The sequence below is a fragment of the Cnephaeus nilssonii genome, assembly GCF_951640355.1.
Source record: "Cnephaeus nilssonii genome assembly, chromosome: 15".
NCBI classification, from domain to species: Eukaryota; Metazoa; Chordata; class Mammalia; order Chiroptera; family Vespertilionidae; genus Cnephaeus; species Cnephaeus nilssonii.
Genome location: NC_137086.1, coordinates 7,695,842 through 7,719,320, shown reverse-complemented (window position 1 = coordinate 7,719,320; position 23,479 = coordinate 7,695,842). Strand labels below are relative to the sequence as shown.

The 23,479-nt window shown below is 42.1% G+C and overlaps 1 protein-coding gene across 1 annotated transcript in view; it reads left to right on the top strand.

Moving 5' to 3' along the window:
* The first annotated feature begins 7,336 nt into the window (after nucleotides 1-7,336).
* Nucleotides 7,337-23,479, top strand: part of LDAH (lipid droplet associated hydrolase) — an 81,495-nt gene continuing 65,352 nt past the window's right edge. The window contains exons 1-2 of the mRNA XM_079792492.1: nucleotides 7,337-7,404; nucleotides 14,839-14,994. Of these exons, the coding sequence (XP_079648618.1) occupies nucleotides 14,841-14,994 (154 nt within the window). The 5' untranslated portion in view covers nucleotides 7,337-7,404; nucleotides 14,839-14,840. The remainder of the gene's footprint in view (nucleotides 7,405-14,838; nucleotides 14,995-23,479) is intronic.

The window sequence follows — 23,479 nt, the reverse complement described above, 5'->3', positions numbered from 1 at the left end:
TTGGAGAATCCTGCCTTGGAAGCAGGCAATCTTGGGGCAAGGGGTGGCTGGCCCCTTCACTCACTCTTTCCTCCTGAGTTCTCCCTTACTCTGTGGTCCATGGTTGATTCTTGTAGTTACCATCACGCTGACTTCAGAAGGCCTCTGCATACCCACAGGCCCAAGGTAGACACAGGTTCTTGCCTCCGCTCTCCTGAATAATGCTTGGGTGCAGATAAACACTTAAAATACACAGAGAGAGGAATAAATGGACGTATACGCTATGACTGCTCATTCTCACTTTGTGATCTACTATGCCCCACTCAGTTTAGCTCCTGCCTGTATGCATCCAGGGGTACAAAGGGAACCTTGAACATGCCTTACCTGGAAGTGTCCTTATGGAACATAGCCTCCTCGGTTCAGGCTCATTGAAGGTGAGACAGGCCTCCCTCTTACAGTTGTTCTGTCCTATGTTTGCCTCGTATCTATTATGAGAGACACCAAAATAACCTTTTGGGAAGAGCACACTCTTACCCGCACCCCCGCCATCAATTCAAGAGTCATGCCCTGGCAGGACTCAGTATGATACTTATATTAGACTAAAGGCCCAGTGCACGAATTCATGCACGGGTGGGGTCCCTCGAGATGGCCTGTGGAGATCGGGCCGCAGCTCATGCCCGCAGCCCCGCAGCTCCACCTGGCACCCCACCTTGGCCTGACGCCACCCGCTCACCTGCTCCACCATCCCGCCACGGTCCTGCTCTCATCGGGGCCCATCAGGGCCGGCAGCACCTCCACTGCCGCCCGCTGCCAGTGCCGTGTCGCCTAGGCCCGCCATGTTCCACGCCGCCCCCTGGAGGTCAGTGCACGTCATAGTGAGCAATTGAGCCTGAGGGTACAATTTGCATATTAGGCTTTTATTTTACAGGATTAGGACACAAGTAATGTGTCCTACTGGGAATTAAAACAGTGGGAGAGATAGATATGGATAGAGCTAGAGCTAGAACTAGAGCTAGAGCTAGAGATAGAGCTAGAGCTAGAGCTAGAGCTAGAGCTAGAGATAGAGATAGAGATAGAGATAGAGATAGAGATAGAGATAGAGATAGAGAGAGATACTAATATCATGCATTTTGTTCATTGCTTTATTGCAGGTATATTAGTCAAGATTAGGGTTGCTGCATGTAAGAATATCTCAAATAAGGGCAGGTTAGACACAATAAATAACCCCTGATTTCTCAGGTAAAAGAAGTTCAGAGGTACATAGTCCACAGCTGTGAAGGCAGCCTCACAGTGTCAATCTCTGAGGCAGGCAAGAAAGGCTTCACTGAAAAGTTTTAACATTTGATTTAAAGAAACAAAACAAAAGGAATCAATTAGCCTCCCAGACCCCACAAATGGGATGTGTAAAAACAGAGGGATCAGGATATAGCTTGTAGAGGATCTCTAGGTAGTTCAGAGTCCTGGAGAGGGAGTCCAAGGGCAAAATGGGAGATTAGGGCACAATTATGAAGACCTTGTATGCTGGATAGAGGAGTGTGGGTTTTAAGAGGGAGCCAATGAACAATCTTAAGCATTGGAGTGACACATCTGATTTTCACACCTGAAAGCACTTACTCTAGGAAATGTTCATCAGTGAGTGGTGCAGGGAAATACTGTCTCATCCTAACTGGCTCATCCCAATAGAGAACCACCAACAGATGCCAAGAGCATCTCTGGTGATGGGAGAAGTAGGAAGGAAAGGCAGATAACTGGGATAAAAACACTTTCCAAAACTCCCTGCAAAGACAAAACACACACACACACACACACACACACACACACACACACACCCCTAACCCAGTATAAACACATTCCAAATTTGTGGATATTTGGGGCTCAGATACACATAAAAGAGGGAAAATATTAAGAGACGGATTAAAAAAAGTAACAGATTTAATTCTGACCTATTCTTTTGTTCTGTCTTTTATAGATCAGTCTCCTCCAGCACCACTTATATGCTATCTCACTCTTAACATAATGGAGAGCCAATTTTTTAATCAAAAGCCATTTTTAGGATCAAAGAGAAACATATTTCTAGGCGGATAGTATGTTAGTTATATCTTGTAACATCATATGGTGCGGGGTATTCAACTAAAATTAGAGATGATATTCACTGAAATTCTCCAAAAAGAAAAAAAAAAATCAAATGCTTCCAAATCTGGGGAGGAAAATTGAATCTTTTTTTCTTCCAGGATATTTTTCTCAAGTACTAGCGGAAGTGCTAATGAGAGACAGGCCTCCTTGCCATCCAGTGACAAATGTAATAGGTTACATGAAACCACAGAAAATGAGTCTATTTAAAAATGTCAGATACAACACTAAAGGAAAACTCGGTCTTGTATTTTTTCCTCTTGATCATGGTCTAATAGAGTCAATTCAGAAATGATTTCTTCTGAACTTGGTGATATTCGTGATTGAAATAGTGTTGCTAATGATAACAATGTGTAGAATTATTACATGGAAAATACTAATAATGCAAATCATATGGTCCGTAGATGGAGTTTCCCTGCAGATTATTTTTTTCCTAGGCATATTTGATTACTCAGAGATTAGCATACTAAAACTCAGATTTGTTCTAACATATAGAGGGGTTTATAAGAACAAAATTAGACAATTAACCAAACTTTCGCTTATGCCAGCTTTGCCACGTAAAATAATGACAATGGGAGGCAGAGGGTGTTAAATGGAAAAAAAATACTATTTTTGGCTACTGTTGGCATCTTACGTTTTTGCTTCTATCTATCAATAAATAGTGTTCCATAAGACATAATATTAAAATAATTGCAAAATATATGAGCACTTGCTAAATCCAAGGCACAAATCTTAATCTATGGTGTAAAATAAGATGCATGTTTTGGAGTCTGAATACCTCCTGACTTCTTGATGATGCTTTAAAGAAAAAATTACAATATTTTCTTTTCCCTATTTAAAATATTTTTAAAAACTATCTTCATATCTCATACAGTTTGTATGTCTGGTGGTTACAGGAAACTATATTTTTTCTTCTGTAAGAGACAACATTTATAAAGACATATTATGTCATTAATTACAAGTCATTTCCACTGGCTTAAGAAATAACAAAATTCCAGAATTAAAAAACTGCAAACATCCAAATAAATTTCTAGAACCATGTCCCAAAGCTGATGAGTATAGAACACTGGGGTTTTCTCAAAGAAATAAAGTTGTAATGGAGAAATGTTTTGGACCAAAGAGTTGGCATCAAACAAATCTTGGTTATCACCACAAATGGCTCATAAAGCAAAGCAAATGCACAATTATAAATTTTGTAATAATTTAATTAGCATACATTATACCTTGAGTTCAAAAGATGTAACTTTATCATATTTAGGTATACATGATATATTATACTAGAGGCCTGGTGCACAACATTCGTGCACTTGGGAGGGGGTGTCCCTCAGCCCAGCCTGCACCCTTTAGCAGTCTGAGAGCCCGCGGGGGATGTCCGACTGATGGCTTAAGTGGGACATCCTGTCAGCCCAGCTTATGGCTGAGTGGGACATCCTGTCAGCCCAGCTTATGGCTGAGTGGCGCTCCCCCTGTGGGAGCATAATGACCACCAGGGGGAAGGGCCTGCATTGAGTGTCTGTCCTCTGGTGGTCAGTGTGCATCATAGTGACCGGTCATTCCATCCTTTGGTCGATTTGCATATTACCCTTTTATTATATAGGTTATTTTAGATATAGCATGCATATGTAATATATTTTACATAATATGTGTATATAATATATTTTTATAATATGCATATATAATATAGCATATAAATAGGAAAATAGGATATATACATATATATTTATTCAATACATGCAGCATTGATTTTGCTAGCTCATGTGCAATAACAAACAACCAAAAATCTCAACAGTTTACAGCAACAAGGATTTATTTCTTGCTCCCATTGCATGTCTTTAATTTATAGAGATAGTTGATTGACATCTCCCATATTTTTCTTATCTGTACCCTGCCCTGCCACTAAAAGCTTCTTTTATGGTGTGGTTTTATTGAGGGGGCCTAATGGATCATATTGATAGATTAAAACAAAACATTTGGAATTGCAATTACATAATATATGGTGAATGACCTTGAAAGTCTTTTTTAAAAAAGTTTTATTTTTTCTTATTTCTTTGTTCTTTTTCTTTTTTCCCTCTTGTTCCTTTTTACATAATCTTCAATCTATATATCCTAGTTCAAAGGGTGTCTAAAACAATAATTTGAACTTCCTGTATAATGGAATAGTAAGGAAGATAGGAACACATTTTATTAATAAGTGCAGATCCTTCTAACACTCTCATACACATCCACCAGAAATATTCTTTCCTATCATAAAGATCTAAGCATTACCCATTTCTCTGTCTCACTCTTATTGCTATTGTGGTCCTTTCCATCTCTCCTGCAAAGTGACCCCAACTACTCTCTTACCTCCATTAAATGGTCCCCAACAATTGTGGCTGTTTCTAGGAACTGTTTTCAAGAGTCCCTGCAGAGTTATGCAGGCCATATCAGAAATGCAACCTTTCCCCCCTCTTCCTCTACAGTGGTGCTGCCCGTGAAATGGGAGAGGCTCTGATACTACCTCCCCTGCAACTTCCTCCCTATGTGTGCTGCATGGGGTGGACGGTCCCCTGAAATCATGTCACATCTATGGCACTCTGCATGAGGTTTCTCTGGTCAACAAGAAGCGGATTTCCTTGGTCCTATACTCTGTCACAGTGGTTCCTAAAGGAGCACTGCCTGGGCATCCCCAAATCACTCAGATTGAATGGGAAAAGTGATTTCTCTCTGCTTCCTGCTAAAATCCTTTTTTCCCTAGGACTCAGACATGAGTCTCTGTGGACTGGGCAAAAGGGGGACCATGTACCTGAGACTATCATCCTGAATTCTGTCCTCCAGCTTCTCTTCCCCTTCTGGGCCTATGTAAAACATTCAGCACAAAACTTGGCACACAGTAAGTGTTTGATAAAGATTACCTGTTACTATTATTTGACAAAACGTTCTCCTCTGGTCATTTACATTCCTTAGAGTTCCATAATTAGCCTATTCTACATAAGTTTCAACATAGCCTATATAATAAAGGCTAATATGCAAATTGACCAAACAGCAGAACTACCAGTCACTATGACACACACTGACCACCAGGGGGCAGACGCTCAATGCAGGGTCAGTGTGCTCCCACAGGGGGAGTGCCACTCAGCCAGAAGCCCTGAACTGGGCTCACAGCTGGTGAGCGCAGCAGTGGCGGCGGGAGCTTCCCCCACCTCCGCGGTAGCACTAATGATGTCCAACTCCCCCAAGGGCTCTCGGACTACGAGAGGGTGCAGGCCAGGCTGAGGGACCGCCCCCCCCCCCAGTGCACGAATTTCATGCACCAGGCCTCTAGTGTGTGTGTGTGTGTGTGTGTGTGTGTGTGTGTGTGTGTAAAATATATTTTTATTTATTTCAGAGAGGAAAGGAGAGGTAGAGAGAGATAGAACCATCAATGATGACAGAGAATCATTGATCAGCTGCCTCTTGCATGCCCCATACTAGGGATCAAGCCTACAATCCGGGCATGTGCCCTGACTGGGAATCAAACCATGACCTTCTGGTTCATAGGTTAATGCTCAACCACTGAGCCATGATGGCCAGGCTCAACTTATATTTTGAAGCTTTCTTTCCTTACATTATTCTTTGCCACCCAGCCATGAAGTTAAATAATCAGAAAACCCACATTGCATCTTTCTGTGGACATTCCTAGATCAATGAAATGCAGAGTCAGCCACGGAGTGCTTTTACCATGAGTCCCCAGATGCCCCTGAAATGGGTCAGCCTCTAGCCAACAGCCAGTGAGAAACAATGTCTGGGCAACAATTACATGATTAAGCTTAGCAGTAGATTCTTCAGTCTCGGTGGAACTTTGTGATGTCTACAGCCCTGACCAACCAACTTGGCTGCAACTGAGAAAGACTATAAGCTAGATCCTCCCAGCTAGGCTGGAATCCCTAACATTGAACCCCCTTGGTTAAATTTTCTAGCAGAAGCTTATGTAATGGAATCAGGGGCATAAGTCACTTGAGACGACGCATCACAGATGCATATGCAAGGATTGGAAGAGATGCTGCATTTGTGAACACGTTCACTGGGATTTTTGCACACACTGAACTGTGCATTAGTAAGGAGAGACAACACCGCAAACATCTCATATAATGTAATCACTCATTTATTTTGTGTATTTGTCTATGTTTCCAGACTCTGTGATCACATATTAATTCTGACCTCCAGGGGTTGCTGTGAGGACTAAAACTGAGTTGATTCATGAAAAGCTCTTAACATTGTGAGTGGCTTTTTCTAAACCCATGGTGTTGTGTACTGTATTTAGAAAGTAAAACTGAACAGGGAGAGAGGTGATGAAGAAAAGGACCAGTCTACCTCCAACAACTGGTTGGATGGTGGTTCGTATCACTGGGATGCTGAATGCAAGGGGAACAAGGCTTCCTTCTACCTGCAGGTGAGAGTCTTTGATGATTGGCTGGTCTACCCCTCCCCCCCTATAAAACTACGTCATATTCACTACTGCACTTTCTGACCGATATATACCGATCACTTGCTGTGTGCCAGATGCTGAGGATGCAACAGTTCACAAGACGAGTGAGACCTTTGTCTTCGTGGAGTCTGGGGATCATAGGCTGGCTACAGTCACGCTAATCAAGTCAACTGAGAATCAGCTTCCCTGTGCATGTGGGGAAGGAAAGAGAGGCCACCAGGACAGGAGGGAAAGAACAATGGAGGAAACACCAAGGGAGAAATGGGGGACACGGGAAGGGAAGCCAGAAGGAGTAGATTATGGAAGACTGAAAGAAGAGGGGGGTGCTATTCAAATGAAAGGGAAGAGTAATCTTGAAAAAAAAAAAAGAAAAGAAAAAGAAAAACCATTAAAAAAAGAAGAGCCCTAACCGGTTTGGCTCAGAAGGGTCCCAGGTTCGATTCTGGTCAAGGGCATGTACCTTGGTTGTGGGCACATCCCATGTAGGAGTGTGCAGGAGGCAGCTGATCAATATTTCTCCCTCATCGATGTTTCTAACTCTCTATCCCTCTCCCTTCCTCTCTGTAAAAAATCAATAAATATATTAAAATGAAATAAAATGAAGAAGAAGAAAGAAAGAAAAGAAAGGGAAGAGTAATTTCCAACACAGCAGCACCCTGCCGGCCGGCTCCCGGGAGCAGGACCATACAACCCCGACCTCCCACCCAGCCCGGCGCGCGCGCGCGACCTGAAGGCCCCGCCCCCGGGAGCTGCGTGCGCCGCGGGGCTGTGACGTCAGAGGGCCCCGGACTTCCGCCTGTGACGCCTTCCCGGACCGTCACGGCGGAGCCCGCGGCCTCGCAGGCGCACAGGTGAGGTTGGGCCTGCCGCGCTGGGGTGCCTTGGCCCGGGGAAGGCCGGCCGGGCGTGCCCTTCCGTCTCGGGCTCCTCGCAGAGGCCCCGCCGCCAGCGCTGCGACCGCCCGGGGTCCGGAGCCACGTGGGCCCGCACCCCCTCTGGCTGCTGGCCCAGCCGCCGCTCCTCGGAGCGCGGCCACTGCCGTCCGCCTTCCGCCCTGACCCAGCGCTTACATGCCTGTGGGGGGTCTCCTTGCGGCCTCTCTGGGGAGCAGGGGCCCGGGGAGACGTGTCGGAGAGCTGAGTTCTTTCCCCGATGAAGCCTCCGGCGAGCCCTGAGCCCGCCCTCTTGCTCCGCGGGGCTCCCCCTCCGCACTGGCCCATCAGCGGAGTCCTCGAGCGGCTGGTGTGAACTCAGGGTTCCGGGGAGGACCCGTCTCCTCCCGCTCATCGCTCCTACGTGTGTCTCACCAGGTCCCTTTGGAGATGGACCACCGGGCCGGTCTCTGAACCTGACACTCCCTCCCCACCGGTGCGCGGTGCAGCCGTCGTTGCTTTAATAACTCTCTCTGGGGCGCCAAATTCAAAAACGGAGCTTGCTCCCTGGAATTCAGAGCGCAGCGTTTTGGGAACACATTGGGGCTTTCTGGTGCCTAGACGCCTCATGGTGCATCTTGGGGTTCTACTGGGGTAGTCTGTGCCTCGGTTTTACTCATCTGTGAATGGGGGGCACATTCGTACCCACTGGATAAGGTTTTATCAACAGATGATTCATCTAGTATTTACAACAGTGGTTTAGTAAGCATTCAAAGAATGAGCCCCCCCCCCCCCCCCCCCCCCCACACACACACACACTTCACAGCTCTGTTGATGTTTTCTGCACCAGGCGTTTAGCCCTCACACTGCTTTTCACTTATCCTGAACACCTTAACTGTAAACTCGCACTCTGGGTTTTTATTTTTCTGCGAAAGACAGGATGCAGCCCTGGCCGATGTGGCTCAGTTGGTTGATCAGGACCCCCTCCTGTGCACTGAAAGGTTGATGGTTTGATTCCCAGTCAGGGCACATGCTGGGCTGTGGGTCGATCCCCCCACCTAGGCAGCCAATCCATGTTTTGTTCTCACATCAATGACTCTCTCTCTCTCTCTCTCTCTCTCTCTCTCTCTCTCTCTCTCTCCCCCCCTCTCTCTCTCTAAAAAAAAAATCAATTTTAAAATCTTAAAAAAAAAAAAAAGACAGGATGCAGATTGGGACACGTTATTCCTTGATCCACAGGCTTAGAAGAAGCAAAGGAGTTATGGGGGAAAAAATGTTTTCCCTTTTTTCAGGTAAAGATAATTCAGCAAATTCATTGTGAGTGTACTATGTGCTTTAGTTGTGATATTTCCTCAGCAGGGGTAATGAATTTTATATTCATCATAGAAGCTTGTTCTTCTGACCCGGCTGCACAAGTTGGAGAAGAATTTTACTGGAGGTTAGTCTGTTGTCATTGAACTGGCAAAGTTAGACAAAATGTAAAAGTTGTGAAATTACTAGTCTCACAACCACGTATTAAGCAGGAACAAGAGACTGTTTCATAGAATCTTGATGTGAAACACATCATACCCATCCCCACTCTACAATATTACGCGATTTCTCAGATTCTGCAGTATTGCATGAATTTCAGAGGAGTATGTGACTGCGAATTCCTGGAGTAGGAGTCAGAAGATGGTTGAATTGATTGGGCCGTTTTAAAGCCCTATGACCACAGACAAATAATATATAATTTTTAACTTTCAATTTCTTACTCCATTGGTTGTACTGCCTGTTTGGAGAGGCTCCTGCTGTGTGAGGATGATGAAGATGAGAAGGATGAGAATGTACCTCACAAATGAAAAAACTACAGAAAAAGAAGGTGGTTTTGTTGCAGGCAGTGAGATTATCATCATGTCGGGATATAGCAAATGATCACTTCCTCTGACATGATTCTGGAGAAAGATGGGAGAGAGGTTCTGTTTATGCATCTGTGTTATGTGTTGACTTCAGCTGTATGTTTTGAGGCATGTAGGCCTATGTGGTCAAATTCCCACTTTTTCTCTTTCATTCTACTTATGCAAATTGCAATAAATAAATGTGTTGTTGGGATTTTAAAAACGTTTGAAATTATTATGATGCACAGGAAAATGCAAAAAAAAAAAAAATCTACAAGGAGGTCCCCTTGTATAATTCACCTAACCTCCCTCAAAGAACATGAGCTCATTCAGACACCTGGGGTCAAATTCTGGTTCTGCCACATTCTAATTTACCAGTGTGTGCCGTAGGCAGTGTCTTTCAATCAAGTTTTTCCTCACATGTTTTGTTGGGATAGAGTTAATAGGACCCATCTCATAGGACTGTTGTCAGGGTTAAATGATACAATATTTATGTGTTTAGCACAGTGCCTATATGATAGAAAGTACTCTTAAAAATGTGAGTTCTTACTATTGCCTCAGTTCTCTTGCTCTTTTTAGAGATTTATATTTTTTTAAATTTTTCATTACCAGCCCCTCCCTTTCTTAAAACATCCCCTCTGGGTTACATGACTTTATATATCTTAGTTCATGCTCATTTCTAATTGTTCCTTTTCGTTCTTTTGCTGGCTTCTTTTTTTCTTGTCTATGGGTATTCCTCCAGAATACAGCAGGAGCTGTTGAAGAAGCTTTTAAGTTAGGTGACTGGAGGAATAACGTTACTCCGTATGGAAACTGGGAAGTCAGGCTGTAGGGTGGGTAGGGTTGATTTTTGAAGCAAGATGATTTTGATTTCGTTATTCAAATCTTCTATATTTTTGCTGATATTTTTTTCTTATCCTGTCAGGAACTAAGAGGTGTGTTAAATCTTCCACTATACATTATGGTTTCATTTATTTCTCCTTTTACTTCTTTCAGTTTTTAATTTGTGCCTTTGGAGGCTAAGGTATTAGGTGCATGTTCATCTATAATTGTTATGGTCTGATGGATTGGCTTTCTGTCATTGTGAAGTGTCTCTGTTTATCTCTCGTATACTTCTTTAAAGATTATGTTTTAAGTCTGATTTCAGTATAGCTACACCATCTTTCCTTTGATTAGTATTGGTATGGTATATTATTCTTTGTCCTTTCCCTTTATTTCCTTGTGTGTCCTTATTCTTTTTTTTTTTTTTTAACCTCACCTGAGGATATTTTTTCCATTGATTTTTTAGAGAGAGTGGAAAAGAGAGGGAAAGACAGAGAGAAATATCAGTGTGAGAGAAATACATTGATTGGTTGCCTCCTGCATGAGCCCCAAGCTGGGGAAGAGCCTGCAACCAAGGTACATGCCCTTGACCGGAATTGAACCCTGGACCCTTTGGCCACAAACCAACGCTCCATCCACTCAGCCAAACTAGCTAGGGCTGTTCTTATTCTTAATGTGTATCTTTTATAAGTTACTTTATAAGCATATAGTTACTTGTTTTATTTTTAACCTAACCATCTTCACCTTTTTATACAATTAGCATAGTCTATTTACATTTAACTTATTGCTGATATTTGTTCTTTATTTGTTATGCCTGTCAGTATTTTCTGATTTCTTCTCATTTTTATATTATGTTTCCTATTTCCCCCTTTATCAACTTGTTATTACACATTCTGGTACAATTCTTTTAGTGGTTACTGTTTTTGTTAAACAGATTCACTCCTCCCCCCCCCCCCCCCCCATATATTCTCTGGCTTTTCAGATTGTTCTCAATGGAAGGTGCTTTCAAAACAGGCTAGACCAGTGGTCGGCAAACTCATTAGTCAACAGAGCCACAGTTTGCCGATCACTGGGCTAGACTTTCCTTGTTAAAGCAAGATTAAACTTAATTTTAACGTATGCACATTTTAAACAGCACAAACCCCTCTAATTAAAACAACTCCCAGATTCACCTCTGTTATGTAACAAACATTCCATATGTAGAGATCACCAGCGTCTTCATGTTTGCTACAGGTTAAATTTTTTAAAAATGGAACTTGAAATAAAGCTTCCACTGCCATTTTTTTTTTGTATATATTTGTACTTCTTTTATTGTGTTTTGATAGCAATTACAAATTTTGTGTCTCTTCCCTGGGCCTTTAAAATTTTAATCTTCACTTGTCCAGTCACTAAATATTTTACAAGCAGGTTTAATATTAGTGCCCAGGAATAGCACAAATTAATTTCCAGTCAAGGCTCAGACACATGCCAGGTGTCTGCTCTGCTCTAAGAATGGATCAATAACACAGCCACACTTACACTTCAAAATACTACATGTAAAGTTTTTATCATTAGAAGAAGTTTCAGGAACTTTTTATTTGCCTTATATATATTATAAATAGCCCACTACCTCTCTTTCAAGTGTAATGTAGTTTAATTGAAAACTATCTGGACATTGAAACACAAGTTTTAAAAAGCTTTTCTCATTTGTAGTTCTTACGTGAATGGGTAAAGCTGAGTAGCCAAAATAAAGTGCAGACAATACTGCATGCTGAAGCGAAATAACTTCACTTTCAAATGTTTTTGTTCATCTGTACAGCTTCATTGTTCTCATTGGCTAGCTTTATAATAAATATTATAAACTTGAATCTCTAAAATGTATACTGATCAAAGTCTGTTTTTTCAGTTTTATACGTTGCCTAGGTTTGTATAAGATATAACTGAAAAAAAATTATTTTACTAAATAACATTAGAAACCCATTAATATAAGCATACGAAACCAATATCTAGGTATCTAAGGCTTGCGTAAGTTGGAGAAATTGTATCCACACTTGGTTTTTATCCAGCCTGAGTCTTGCTGCTTATCACAACTGGCTGCAGGTGGGGCCATCAGCCTTTATTAGCATGCAGTTACAGCCCTGTCCTTTGTTCATCTGACACTCGTTTGCAGGACTGAATTACCTGGGATTCTCGGGTAAGGAATAATCTGAATTCTCGTACTCTCTTTTCATTTGCTTTTTTATTTGGCTGTGTGGCATTCAGAAGCATAAGAGTGAAGTAAAATAAGATACTTAATAAATAAATACATTAACTCCATGTTTCTCAGTTATGTATTTAATCAAGGTGTTTTAGAGTGTAAGTTGCTTTTAGTTTGTTTTCTAATTTTTATAGACTATGTTTAAATTTCATATCTACTTGATTTCTCATTAATCTTGTGGCTAATCAAACTCCTGAGATGTCTTGGGCTTGAAGTTAAGCGTTTGTGAGTTGAATGTGGATTCTCTCCAGGTGCAAGTATTAAGTTTGGTCAGTGCCTTTTCTGTCAATTTTCTAATTCAATACTGTGTATAGCAGCTAAATATATAGTGGTTATAACTTTATAAATTTCATAGGACCTTCATAATTATATTGTGTTTTGTGATAGTTTTAGAGTTTGGGCTACAGTGACATTTATTAGTGAAGAAAAAAATCAATCCATAAGAAAAGGTGAATTGATACTTTTATTTAGTCAGTCGCTATACGTATTTAGAATTAAAAGGAGTCCCCACTTTCTAAGTGAGAATTTTTTTATTTTCTAAGTAGCTTTATTTGAGAAAACCAGTTTTGAGCTTTTGGTTACACTTGGGGGTTGAAACATCAGTGGATTCCTAAGTCCACTAAAATGACAGTAAAAGTAATAAAGGCATAAATGAAGAAATGGAAGAGGCAACATAACATCAGACTAGGAAAGTGAGATTTTAGGAATGTTAGAAAGCAGATGGATAAATTATGACCAATAATCTGTCTGCGATGGAAGGACCACAGTCGTAAACTTTGGGCGCAGGTGAGTGGAGGCAGGAGGCGGGTACAGAGAACTTGGGGGCTCTGCTGTGGAAACTGCCACACGGGGCACTCCTCTGCAGCCACCTAGAGCGCTGCTGGGCCGGGTCCAGGCTGCTGTGGGGACAAAGGTCAGGTGGTTCTTAGAAAGCCAGCTGGGCAGTGCCTCCAGCAAGTGACTGTGGGCTGAGGAGAAGGTATGGGGAGCAGCCACCTGGTCTGGGGCACAAGCCTACTCCTTGGACTTGTGCTACTTTGCTGCTGCCTGAGGAGAGAGCTGGGGAGAGAGAGAATGCTGGAGAAAGCTGTACCCTGTGGGCGCCACTAGAGCAGGTTTTCTTAACCTTGGTACTGTTGACCTTTGGGGCTAGATAATTCTTTGTGGGGGGACGCGGGCTGTCCTGTGCATTGCAGGGTGTTTAGCAGCACCCCTGGCCTCTCCCCACTGGATGCCAGTAGTACACCCTCCCCTAGTTATGACAATGAAAACTACTTCCAGATATGGCCGTATGTCTTGTGGGGGCACAGTAGTCTCCAACTGGAAACCACTGTGCTAGCGAGACTTCACAGCCTGAGAAGCAGAAGGGGAAAGGGGGAAGCAAGCGCTCCGTAAACCTGCTGGGAGATGCGTTGACACCAGAAAAGGAAAGCCCTTCCTCTGTCCCGTCTCTTCTGACAAAGCTTAACGTGATGTCCGCTGGCAGAGGAGAAAGATCTAAAAGGCCCAGATCCATATTTCCAGAGAAGGCCATGAAGAGTGAATTTGGAGCCGAGGTAATACATCGATAACTGGCGCAAGGAGGGGAAGCATTCCGGAAGTAGCTGAGCAGCCAAAGATTAGCAAAGTTATAGGAGCGAAAAGCATGAGGACCAACTAGAGTGCAAGGTCGGTGAAAAGTGGTCAGAGGAGAAAAAGCCCCAAGGGGCTGGGAATCTGGACTCTGGAGAACTTGGAATGGGAGGAGGATAGCTGAGGAGGAGGATAGAAAGACCACTGAACGCCTGAGACGTGGTCCCATTGATGGACACGGGGAAGGCAGAGCAGAGGTGGAGGAGTGATGTAAATCACTGGGACTGCACTTTTCCGCATACCTGGAGGATTCAGGAAATAGTTCATGGTGTTGTCTCATCCTGTTGTTTTCCACCTACCCATTTTAGAATTTAACTAGAGGCCCGGTGCAGAAAATTCGTGCATGGGTGTGTGTGTTCCTCAGCCCAGCCTGTACCCTCTCCAATCTGGGACCCCTTGAGGGATGTCCGACTGCCTGTTTAGGCCTGATCCCAATCCTCTATTAATCCTCTCACCCCGAATTCTGTAAGCATATTTGCATTTTTCAAGCACCACATTATCCTATCTAATAAAAGAGTAATGTGCAAATTGACCATCACTCCAACACATAAGATGGCTGCCCCCAGTTGTACAAAAGGCTAATCTGATTTTGACCCACACTCCTCTGTAGTATTATTTCATCAAGGACTTGTCTCCCTGCTTCTTTCTAGTCTTGTGGTGTTTGCTTCATTCATATATTTATGCAATCCTATAATCCATAGTAGCTGAATAGTCATCTACCTCCCATATGTCCTTGTGGCATTCCTTCTAGGTATGTTGAAATTTGCCATTTTTATTCTTGAATATTGTCTTTGGCTTCAGGTTTTACATTTTAGTGACTCTTGCTATTGTTTTTCTTCCCTTGTTTAGAAATGAACTCAGAAATCAAGGAAGAAGTTCCTGTGCATGAGGAATTCACTTTATGTTGTGGAGTTGATACCCAGGTTCTAAAATGTGGGCCCTGGACTGACCTCTTTAATGATCAAAGTGCCAACAGGCCCAAGCTGCTCATTTTCATTATTCCTGGTAAGTTTGAAAATCTGAATAAGGAGACTATATAGATACTTATAACTACTTCTGATCTCAAAGAGAATTTGGTACATATGGAAAGGCTTATGGAAGGAAATAAAATCACTCAAATCATTGATAACAACCACCCTTAGTAGTTGGGTGGCTGAGCTTTTTTTTCCTTATACGCATTTTTTATATAACTTAAGTTGTTTATTATATAGTTATCACAATTGTAAGTATACATATACCTAATTTTGGAATGTTTTCACATTTTACAATTTTTAGAATAATTAGAACTTTGTCAAATATTGTTTCAAAGTTTTCTAACTAACTTTTTTGTCTCTTTTCAAGATGATTATGAGTTTAGTATAGAATGTTTACTTCTTCTGGGATTTGGCAACTGTGTCATTTGTGACTTTTACGGGATCACTGTCAATAGAATGTAAGGGGTGGATACTTGATTGTAGGTATTCAAGGCACTTTTTGAATTGTAAGTGAATTGAAAAATAAATAAACATATACATATATATGTATACATATATATATATATATATATGTACACATACACACACACACATATACACACACTAGAGGCCCAGTGCACGAATTCGTGCACATTGAAAGAAAATTAATTAGAATATTTTACTATTGCTATTCGCCCTTTCTCTATAATATAAGTGTTAACCAAATTCACGATCAACAATGACAGATGGAAACACATGTGTGCGATGGGCGCCAGCGAGAGCTTTATATATGTAGATAAACTTGCTTAATTAGACCTGCTTTCTGATTTAGCTAAACGTTTTCCAGCCCAGTGAAGCACCCCAACTTCTTTTTCAGGTAATTGTCAGCAACACAGCAATAAATATCAACACGAAGCAGATTATTATTGTAGATCACGCAGGGAGAACAAAGGGTGAAATATTTAACTGTAGCAGTGTTTGACTATATTCTGCACAGTGAGAAAACCTGAAGTCATTTTCAAGTTCCAACACTTCTTACTTCTTTTCAGTCGGGTCAAGTTTCTAAACTTTCTAAATCTCCATTTTCCGGCTAATGAAAAGAAAATAGGATTCTACTGAGTCTCCTATCTACCTACTCCAGGACTTCTGTGAAGATCAAATGAGATGAGGCATGTGAAAATGCTTCACAGACATTTGGTTAAAGTGTGAAATGTTTGCACCTGGCCATTAAGCAAGTCATGTTCCTGGGCTGAAGAAACTCCAAGCAGGCTAGTCGTTAAGGAGAGGAAGCCGGGCATTGTTATGTGACGTCATTACCCGGCACCTGCAGCCACCATTCCCGGGCTGGGCTGGGCTGTGGGCTGCATTTTGCGCCAGGGGGTCTTGGCAGCGTTGGTTGCGATTTGGTGGGGTGTCGCTCTGGGGTGGTGGTGGGGCCTGTGTCCCACTTGAGGGAAGCTGAGGTTGCTTTGTGGGTGCCAGGTCTGTGGTGCCGTTTCTTTGTAAATAGCCAGTGCATGTCACGGCAGCTCCTGCGTTGAGCTTCTGCCCCCTGGTGGTCAGTGTGCATCATAGTGACCAGTTAGGTGGTCAAAGGGACACTTAGTATATTAGCCTTTTATATATATAGATATGTCTGTCTCATCCTTAAAGATTGAAAATGAAACTGTAAATATGTTATAGCTTATTATATTGTATCAATCATAGTATATTTGATAGTTAAGTCTATAGGGTATTATGATTATACTAGAGGCCCAATGCACGAAAATTCGTGCAAGAATGGGCCTTCCTTCCCCTGGCTGCCAACACCGCCTTCAGTCCGGCCGGAGCCGCCTTTCTGTTCCAGCTCAGAGCTGCCTTTCCGCCTTTCCGCCTTCCCACACTGCCCAGAGGCCCAGAGCGGCTGGGCGGTGTGGAACGCCTATGTCTTCACCATGGCGATGACGCAAGCGTCCCGCCCCCGCCGCTTGGGTGCCTGCGTATGCAAATTAACCCACCATCTTTGTTGGGTTAATTTGCATACTCCTGATTGGTGGGTGGTGCGAAGGTACGGTCAATTTGCATCTTACTCTTTTATTAGTGTAGATTCTTGTACCTTTTTGTTTTCTCTGAGTTAATGATTGTCTTTTTCATTTGCTTAGTTTTTTATGTTTTAATCTCTTAATTTATCCTAAAATTATTCTCTTCAAGTGAAAAAAATCTCCTCAATCCATTTGAGTTATCAATCAGTTTTTGGTGTGTTTTTTCTGGGTGATCGCCCTCCTAGGACTTTGTTCTTTGGCCCCAATCTGGACTGATTGCTCTCCAGGCCACTGACTGCTGCACAAACCACCTGAGGATTCCTTTCTCTTCTCTCTGGGTTTAATTCCCTGTTTCCTGACCCCATATTTTCTGTCTTGGTTATTTCTGGTGGAGCACATCTTCTAGTAGTTGTCTGAGAAGAGATGTGTGGGAAGTAGTCATCTTTTAAAAGATCTAGCATGTCAGAAAATAACTTAGACACCTAGGTTGGAGATAATGTTTCCTTAAAATTCGGAGGGCATTTTTATTGTTTCCCAGAATTCAGAGCTGCCTTGATATCATTCTGGTTTTTGATCTTTTGTATCTGAAGTCCCCACCAAACATTTTTTCAGATCTTTGTTCTAAGATTCTGAAACTTTTCAGTTCAAGACCTTGGTATGATTGTTTTTCCATACATTACATTTGGGTGTTAGTGGACTCCTTTAAACAAGAAACTCATATACTTCAATTTTAAGAGTTCTGCTCTCTTCTTTTTTATAGTCTCCTGTGTTGTGGGTACATTCTCATTGTCTTTGGCTTCTTGCATTTGTTAGTTTTTTCTGTGTTGCTCTTTCTGTGTATTTGCATTAGTATTTGTTTCCCTACAAATGTTTTGGTAATCCTTGACTGCCCTTTCATCTCTAAAAGGAAGACAAAGAATGATTAGAAGCTCTGTGTTTAGGGGCGGGGCTTATCAGCAGGTGTGCCTAGGGTTTACCTGCCATCCTGGTGTGAGGGGTTTTCCAGGGCATGGGACTTTTGCTATTAAAACCACAATAGTTCTGGGCAGAACAGAATGATCGGTCGCCCGAGGTCATCCTCAGCTTGGGGTGATGAGTAGGGACCCAGCATTTCATTGGAGAGTGTCCAGCTTTCAGTATCTGCAGCCGTTTCTCGGATTGCTCCATATTCCCAGGAAGAAATCTCCCAGCATCCTGTGTGAGAAGCGGGGGAAGCCTGTCTGCTGATGCTCGTGCCAAGAGCAAAGGAGGTTGAGAGTCTCAGTGTTTAGTAGCACGTAATCTAACGTCTTCGCAGTCGGGCGCTTCTGTTCTCAGCTGGGCAAGGGTCCTGACCCCAACTCTCTCCTCAGGTTAACCTCTCCTGAAACATGCACCCAGTCACCTGCCACGATGTAACAGTCCTTTAGGAGAGCAGTCTGCTGGTATCTACTGACATTAAAAATGCATATGCTCTGCCAGTAGTGAGGGAGAGTTTGAAATTAGAGGCTTGACAAGTGCTATTTGATGGAGCAGAGATTTGGAGGACACAGCCCAATATAGGATTGAGAGAATAAGCAGGAACATTCTCCTGGACTGGGGGAGGGGTCTCCTCCTGAGGCTAGAATAAAGAAGGTGAAGTTGGTTACTGCCATGGAGCAGGGGGAAGGGAGTCTTCAAAGTAGTTCCTGCTCCCTGACCTCTGTTTTTTCTGTTAATTAAGAGTTGAGACCCTGGCCGGGCAGCACAGTTGGTTAGAGCAGTGGTCGGCAAACCGCGGCTCGTGAGTCACATGCGGCTCTTTGGCCCCTTGAGTGTGGCTCTTCCACAAAATACCACGTGCGGGCGCGCACGTACAGTGCGATTGAAACTTCGTGGCCCATGCGCAGAAGTCGGTTTTCGGCTCTCAGAAGAAATTTCAATCGTTGTACTGGTGATATTTGGCTCTGTTGACAAATGAGTTTGCCGACCACTGCTCTAACCCAATCGCACTGTACGTGCGCGCCCGCACGTGGTATTTTGTGGAAGAGCCACACTCAAGGGGCCAAAGAGCCGCATGTGGCTCGCGAGCTGCGGTTTGCCGACCACTGGGTTAGAGCATTGTCTCAATATGCCAAAGCTGTGGGTTCAATCCCCGTCAGAGCACATACAAGAATCAAGCAATGAATGCATAAATATGTAGAACAACAAGTTGAGGCTTCTCTCTCTCTCTCTCCCTCTCACTTCCTCTCTCTCTAAAATAAATAAGATTTGAGGTGATCTGTTCATAATAAGGATGGCATAGGGTGGGCTGGGGCTTTGAGGAAAGTGGTCAGCGTTGGAAATAGCAGATATGCAGGATGAAAGGAATTATCAACCAAAAACAAGTAGAAAAAATTTGAGCAGCGTTGTGACCAAGTAGCATGTGTATTGGGAGTGAGGTCTATAAGGGAAGAAGGTGAAGCTGAACAGCTGGTGAAGTAGCATGCTTTGGATATTAACCACTTCTGGGTAATGAAAAGTTCTAGGCCTGTGCTTCTTAAACTTGGTGTCAAGACCAGCGGCATCATCTGCAAACTTGTTAGCAATGCAGGTTCTTGGCCCCCGTCCCAGATTTTCTGAACCAGAAACTCAGGGTGGGGCAAGCTGTGTTTAACCAGCCTAGCAGGGGACTGAGATGCCTTTCAGAATTATTTCAATTCTGGGACAAAGGTGTTGGCTCGGCCAGTCCACCCAGATTTTGAAATCATCTCGGTCACGGACTGGCAAGTGAAACTGCCGGTTAAGGGTCAAGTCTTGCAGGGAATGTGTGAGAATGACTGAAGAGTTGATAGATGGAAGTAGACGGCTCCCGTCTTGGAGGAGGCGAGGTTGTTATAAGGTGAACTGGTAAGTGGAACAGACAGCTCACTCTACTTCCCACTCAGAGGTATTCATCGCTCACTCATTTGTACTGGGTTCTAGGAATACTGTGTTGCAAAAGTCTTTGCTCTCAGTGAGGTGTAGGAGGTGTTAGAGAACAGTGAAGGAAGAGAGTCCCTCAGGGAGGAGCCAGGGTTAGGATCTGGAGAAAGGGAAGCGGAAACGTGTGTGTGCAGTCTCATTATTTTATAGTGCTTTGCCATTATCAGGTCACAGTTAGTGTCCTAGTGTTCTTTTATGCTTGCCCTTCTATTCTCATTGCTGCCCTTGGCCCGTTTCCTTGGTGTTCATGGGAGCTATAGGCTGGTACTGCTCAGGAGTTTGTGGCATTCAGAATTGCTTTGGGAGGGTTTGGGAGGCTAGTCTCTTTATACTTTGGGGAAATTTCGGATGACAGTATTTCAAGGTTTGTTAAACCATTATAGACATCATGTTTAATCCATTTCTGAATAGACTGGCATAACATTTCATTTTAAATTACTTTGCTTTTGCAGCTAGCAAAATTAATTCATCACTTTTAAATTAGCAACGTTAATGAGGAGTGAATCCACATTGAATAACTTTTCATTTAGTTTCATCTTTCCCAGTGAACCTTTGTTGCAGAATTTCTGTTAAGTAGTGCTATCCTGGACTTTAAGACATAAAATGAGCAAAGGAAGGCAGTGTGAGAACCCACTGTAGGATGTATTGGATCATTAAAATTCTCAGGGGGGGATAATAGAACCATGTGACATGTCTTGTGTCGTGAGTGCACTGATTAGAGATGGAGCAGAAGGCTTCTAAGGACAAGCCCAGAATTCTGTCCATGTGACAACCTTCCATAGAGATGCTACGCCACATTGACTGGGTACATGGAAGCTAGTCCCCTGCAGGACTAACTGGAAGACATTAAGTGTACATGCCATGTTGAGTAGTTACGAGGTTACTGCGAGGGTCACCACAGCTCTGCTAGACATTGCTCAGAGCTGGCTAGCATTTGACTGTGTGTGTTCACGCATGTGTTTATAACACATTTTGATATCCTTTGATAAAATGTCTTACTTGTATTACTGTATTGGAATGTTTTCAAACATCCCTACACCTGGAGTTTTATATATATACAGACATATATCTGATGATTTTGGTTGTATAAACAAGACCCTTTTAATTTGCTTTGTGGTTTCCTAGCCAGGAAGTTTAGTTCATGGTTCATAAAGTGTAACATAAGCCATAATGTTTAAGTGATGAAGTATGCAATGGCATTTAAACAGTTTGCCTTACATTGTCCACCTCTGTTATAAGTTGGAACGTCATGTTACCGGCATTGTGGACTCTCTGTTTCTTTAAGAGCCAAGCTCTTTATTTGTTCAGGGCCTTTGCACCTGTTCTTCTCCAATCCTAGTAGGCTTTTCTCTCAAATCCTTACAGGATTGATTTTCATCTTTCGGGTCTTAGCTAAATGCCACCTTCTCAGACATTTTTCTCAGGCCTCCCTAATCTCTTTCCTTCTCTATCACATCATCCTTTTTTTTTTTCTTAAATATTTTTTTTTTATTGATTTCAAAGAGGAAGGGAGAGAAAAAGAGAGATATAAACACAATGATGAGAGAGAATCACTGATCAGCTACCCACTGGGGATGGAGCCCGCAACCTGGACATGTGCCCTGACTGGGAATGTATCATGACCTCCTGGTTCATAAGTCGATGCTCAACCACTCAGCCACACCAGCCAGGCAATCCTATTTCTTTCATAGGAGTGAGTTATCACACTCTTATCTTATTTACTTATTTAGTTATGTGTATATATTCTCCTACGAAAATGTAAATTACAAAGGGGCCCTTCTCTATCTTGTGCCTAACACAGTGACTTCCACATATTAAGTAGTCAATAAATCATTGGCAACTAAAAAAATATTGTTTTATAGCAACTCCATTATTTGGTGCTCATGGTTTTATATGTCCGTCCTGTCATGGTAACTATTGCATCTAAATTATGTAGTTGTTATCTTTGAATTCTCCTTAATGGTAGACCAGTTTTAACATGCCAACAGCTTAAACTTACAGAATGTTACATGTCTAATTTATTCAATAAAAGTTTTTTAAAGTATAATAATTATAGTAATAGTAGCTACCATTTATTTAGCAACTACTATGTATCGGGTATTGTGCAAGTGGCTGTCCATTTATTATTCCTAATGATAATGTCAACTACTTTATAGAGCTACTGTAAGATTAAGTAAAACAGGGTATATAAAAGATCCTACGCCAGGTAATTTATATTCTTTTTTAAATTCAGTATTAATATTTTCTTTTGCATGTTCTTTCAGTATCAAATATTTATTGATCACATATCATCTGTGTGACTTGGGAAAGTTACTTAACCTCTCTGTACTTCAGTTTCTTTATCCGTAAAATGGAAATAATAGTAGTACCTCATGTGAGGACAATGAGTTAATATATGTAAAGCACTTAAGTACTGCCTGTCGTGTAATAAGTTATAGCATTTACAAATGTTAAATATTTTCTGGCCATATGAAGGAAACTATAGAACTTTGCTGAGAAACATAAGACATTTGAATATGAAACATAACACATTCTGAGGTTGTAATCAGTAATGTAAAAATATATCAAATATTTCTAAATTCATGTATAAATGAGATGAAATTTCAATCTGAATTCCAAAGAGCTATTTTAAAATTGAAACTCATGAAAATAATTCCAAAGGTTAGGAGACCAGCCTAGAAAATTTAGGAAAAAAAATAAAGAGAAGGGATTTGCTGTACCTTCAAAACACAATGCAGTAATTGAGACAGTCTGGTGCTGGCAGAGGAGAAAAGGAAAAAAATAAGTGGAATTTATTTGGAATCAGAATTAGCAAGCTAGTGTAAGAATTCAGAATTGGATCAGAAGACATTTCAAATCAATGCAGAAAGAATGGATTATATAATAAATGGACTTGGGACACTTGGCTAATCACTTGGAAAGAAGTTGGATTGCTACTTTGTACTTTATACTAAAAAAATATCCCACACTCACTGAAGATTTAAATATAAAACATGGCCCTAGCTGATTTGGCTCAGGGGACAGAGCATCAGCCTATGGACTGAAGGGTACTGGGTTTGATTCTAGTCAAGGTCATGTGCCTGGGCTGCGGGTTCGATCCCCAGTAGGGGGCGTGCAGGGGACATCATTGATGTTTCTGTCTCTCTCTCCCTCTCCCTGCCTCTCTGAAATAAATAAAAATATATTGAAAAATAATAATGAAACAGTGTTGTTCACATCCACCATACTGGAAGAGCCCCCTTCCTGATACACCCTCCTCCCTTCTTTCTCTCTAGCTACACGGTGGCCAGTCAACTGAGCAAAGAGCATATTATTGCACCTGAGGAGGTTTTCACCTATTTAGCAAAGATGGTACCAACACCATAACAAAAAACAATTTGCAACTAGACTGTGACAGAAACAAAAGAGCAGTGTGGATGATAAGGCCATCATCCATTGCCATCATGGCTAGACTGTGATGAAAAGTATGAATAGCTAACATTTGTCCAGCACTTACGTATTGAGCAGTGTGTAAGTGCTTTACCTACATTAATTCACTTAGTTCTCACATGAGATAGTATGATTATTATCCTCATTTTATGGACAAGGAAACCA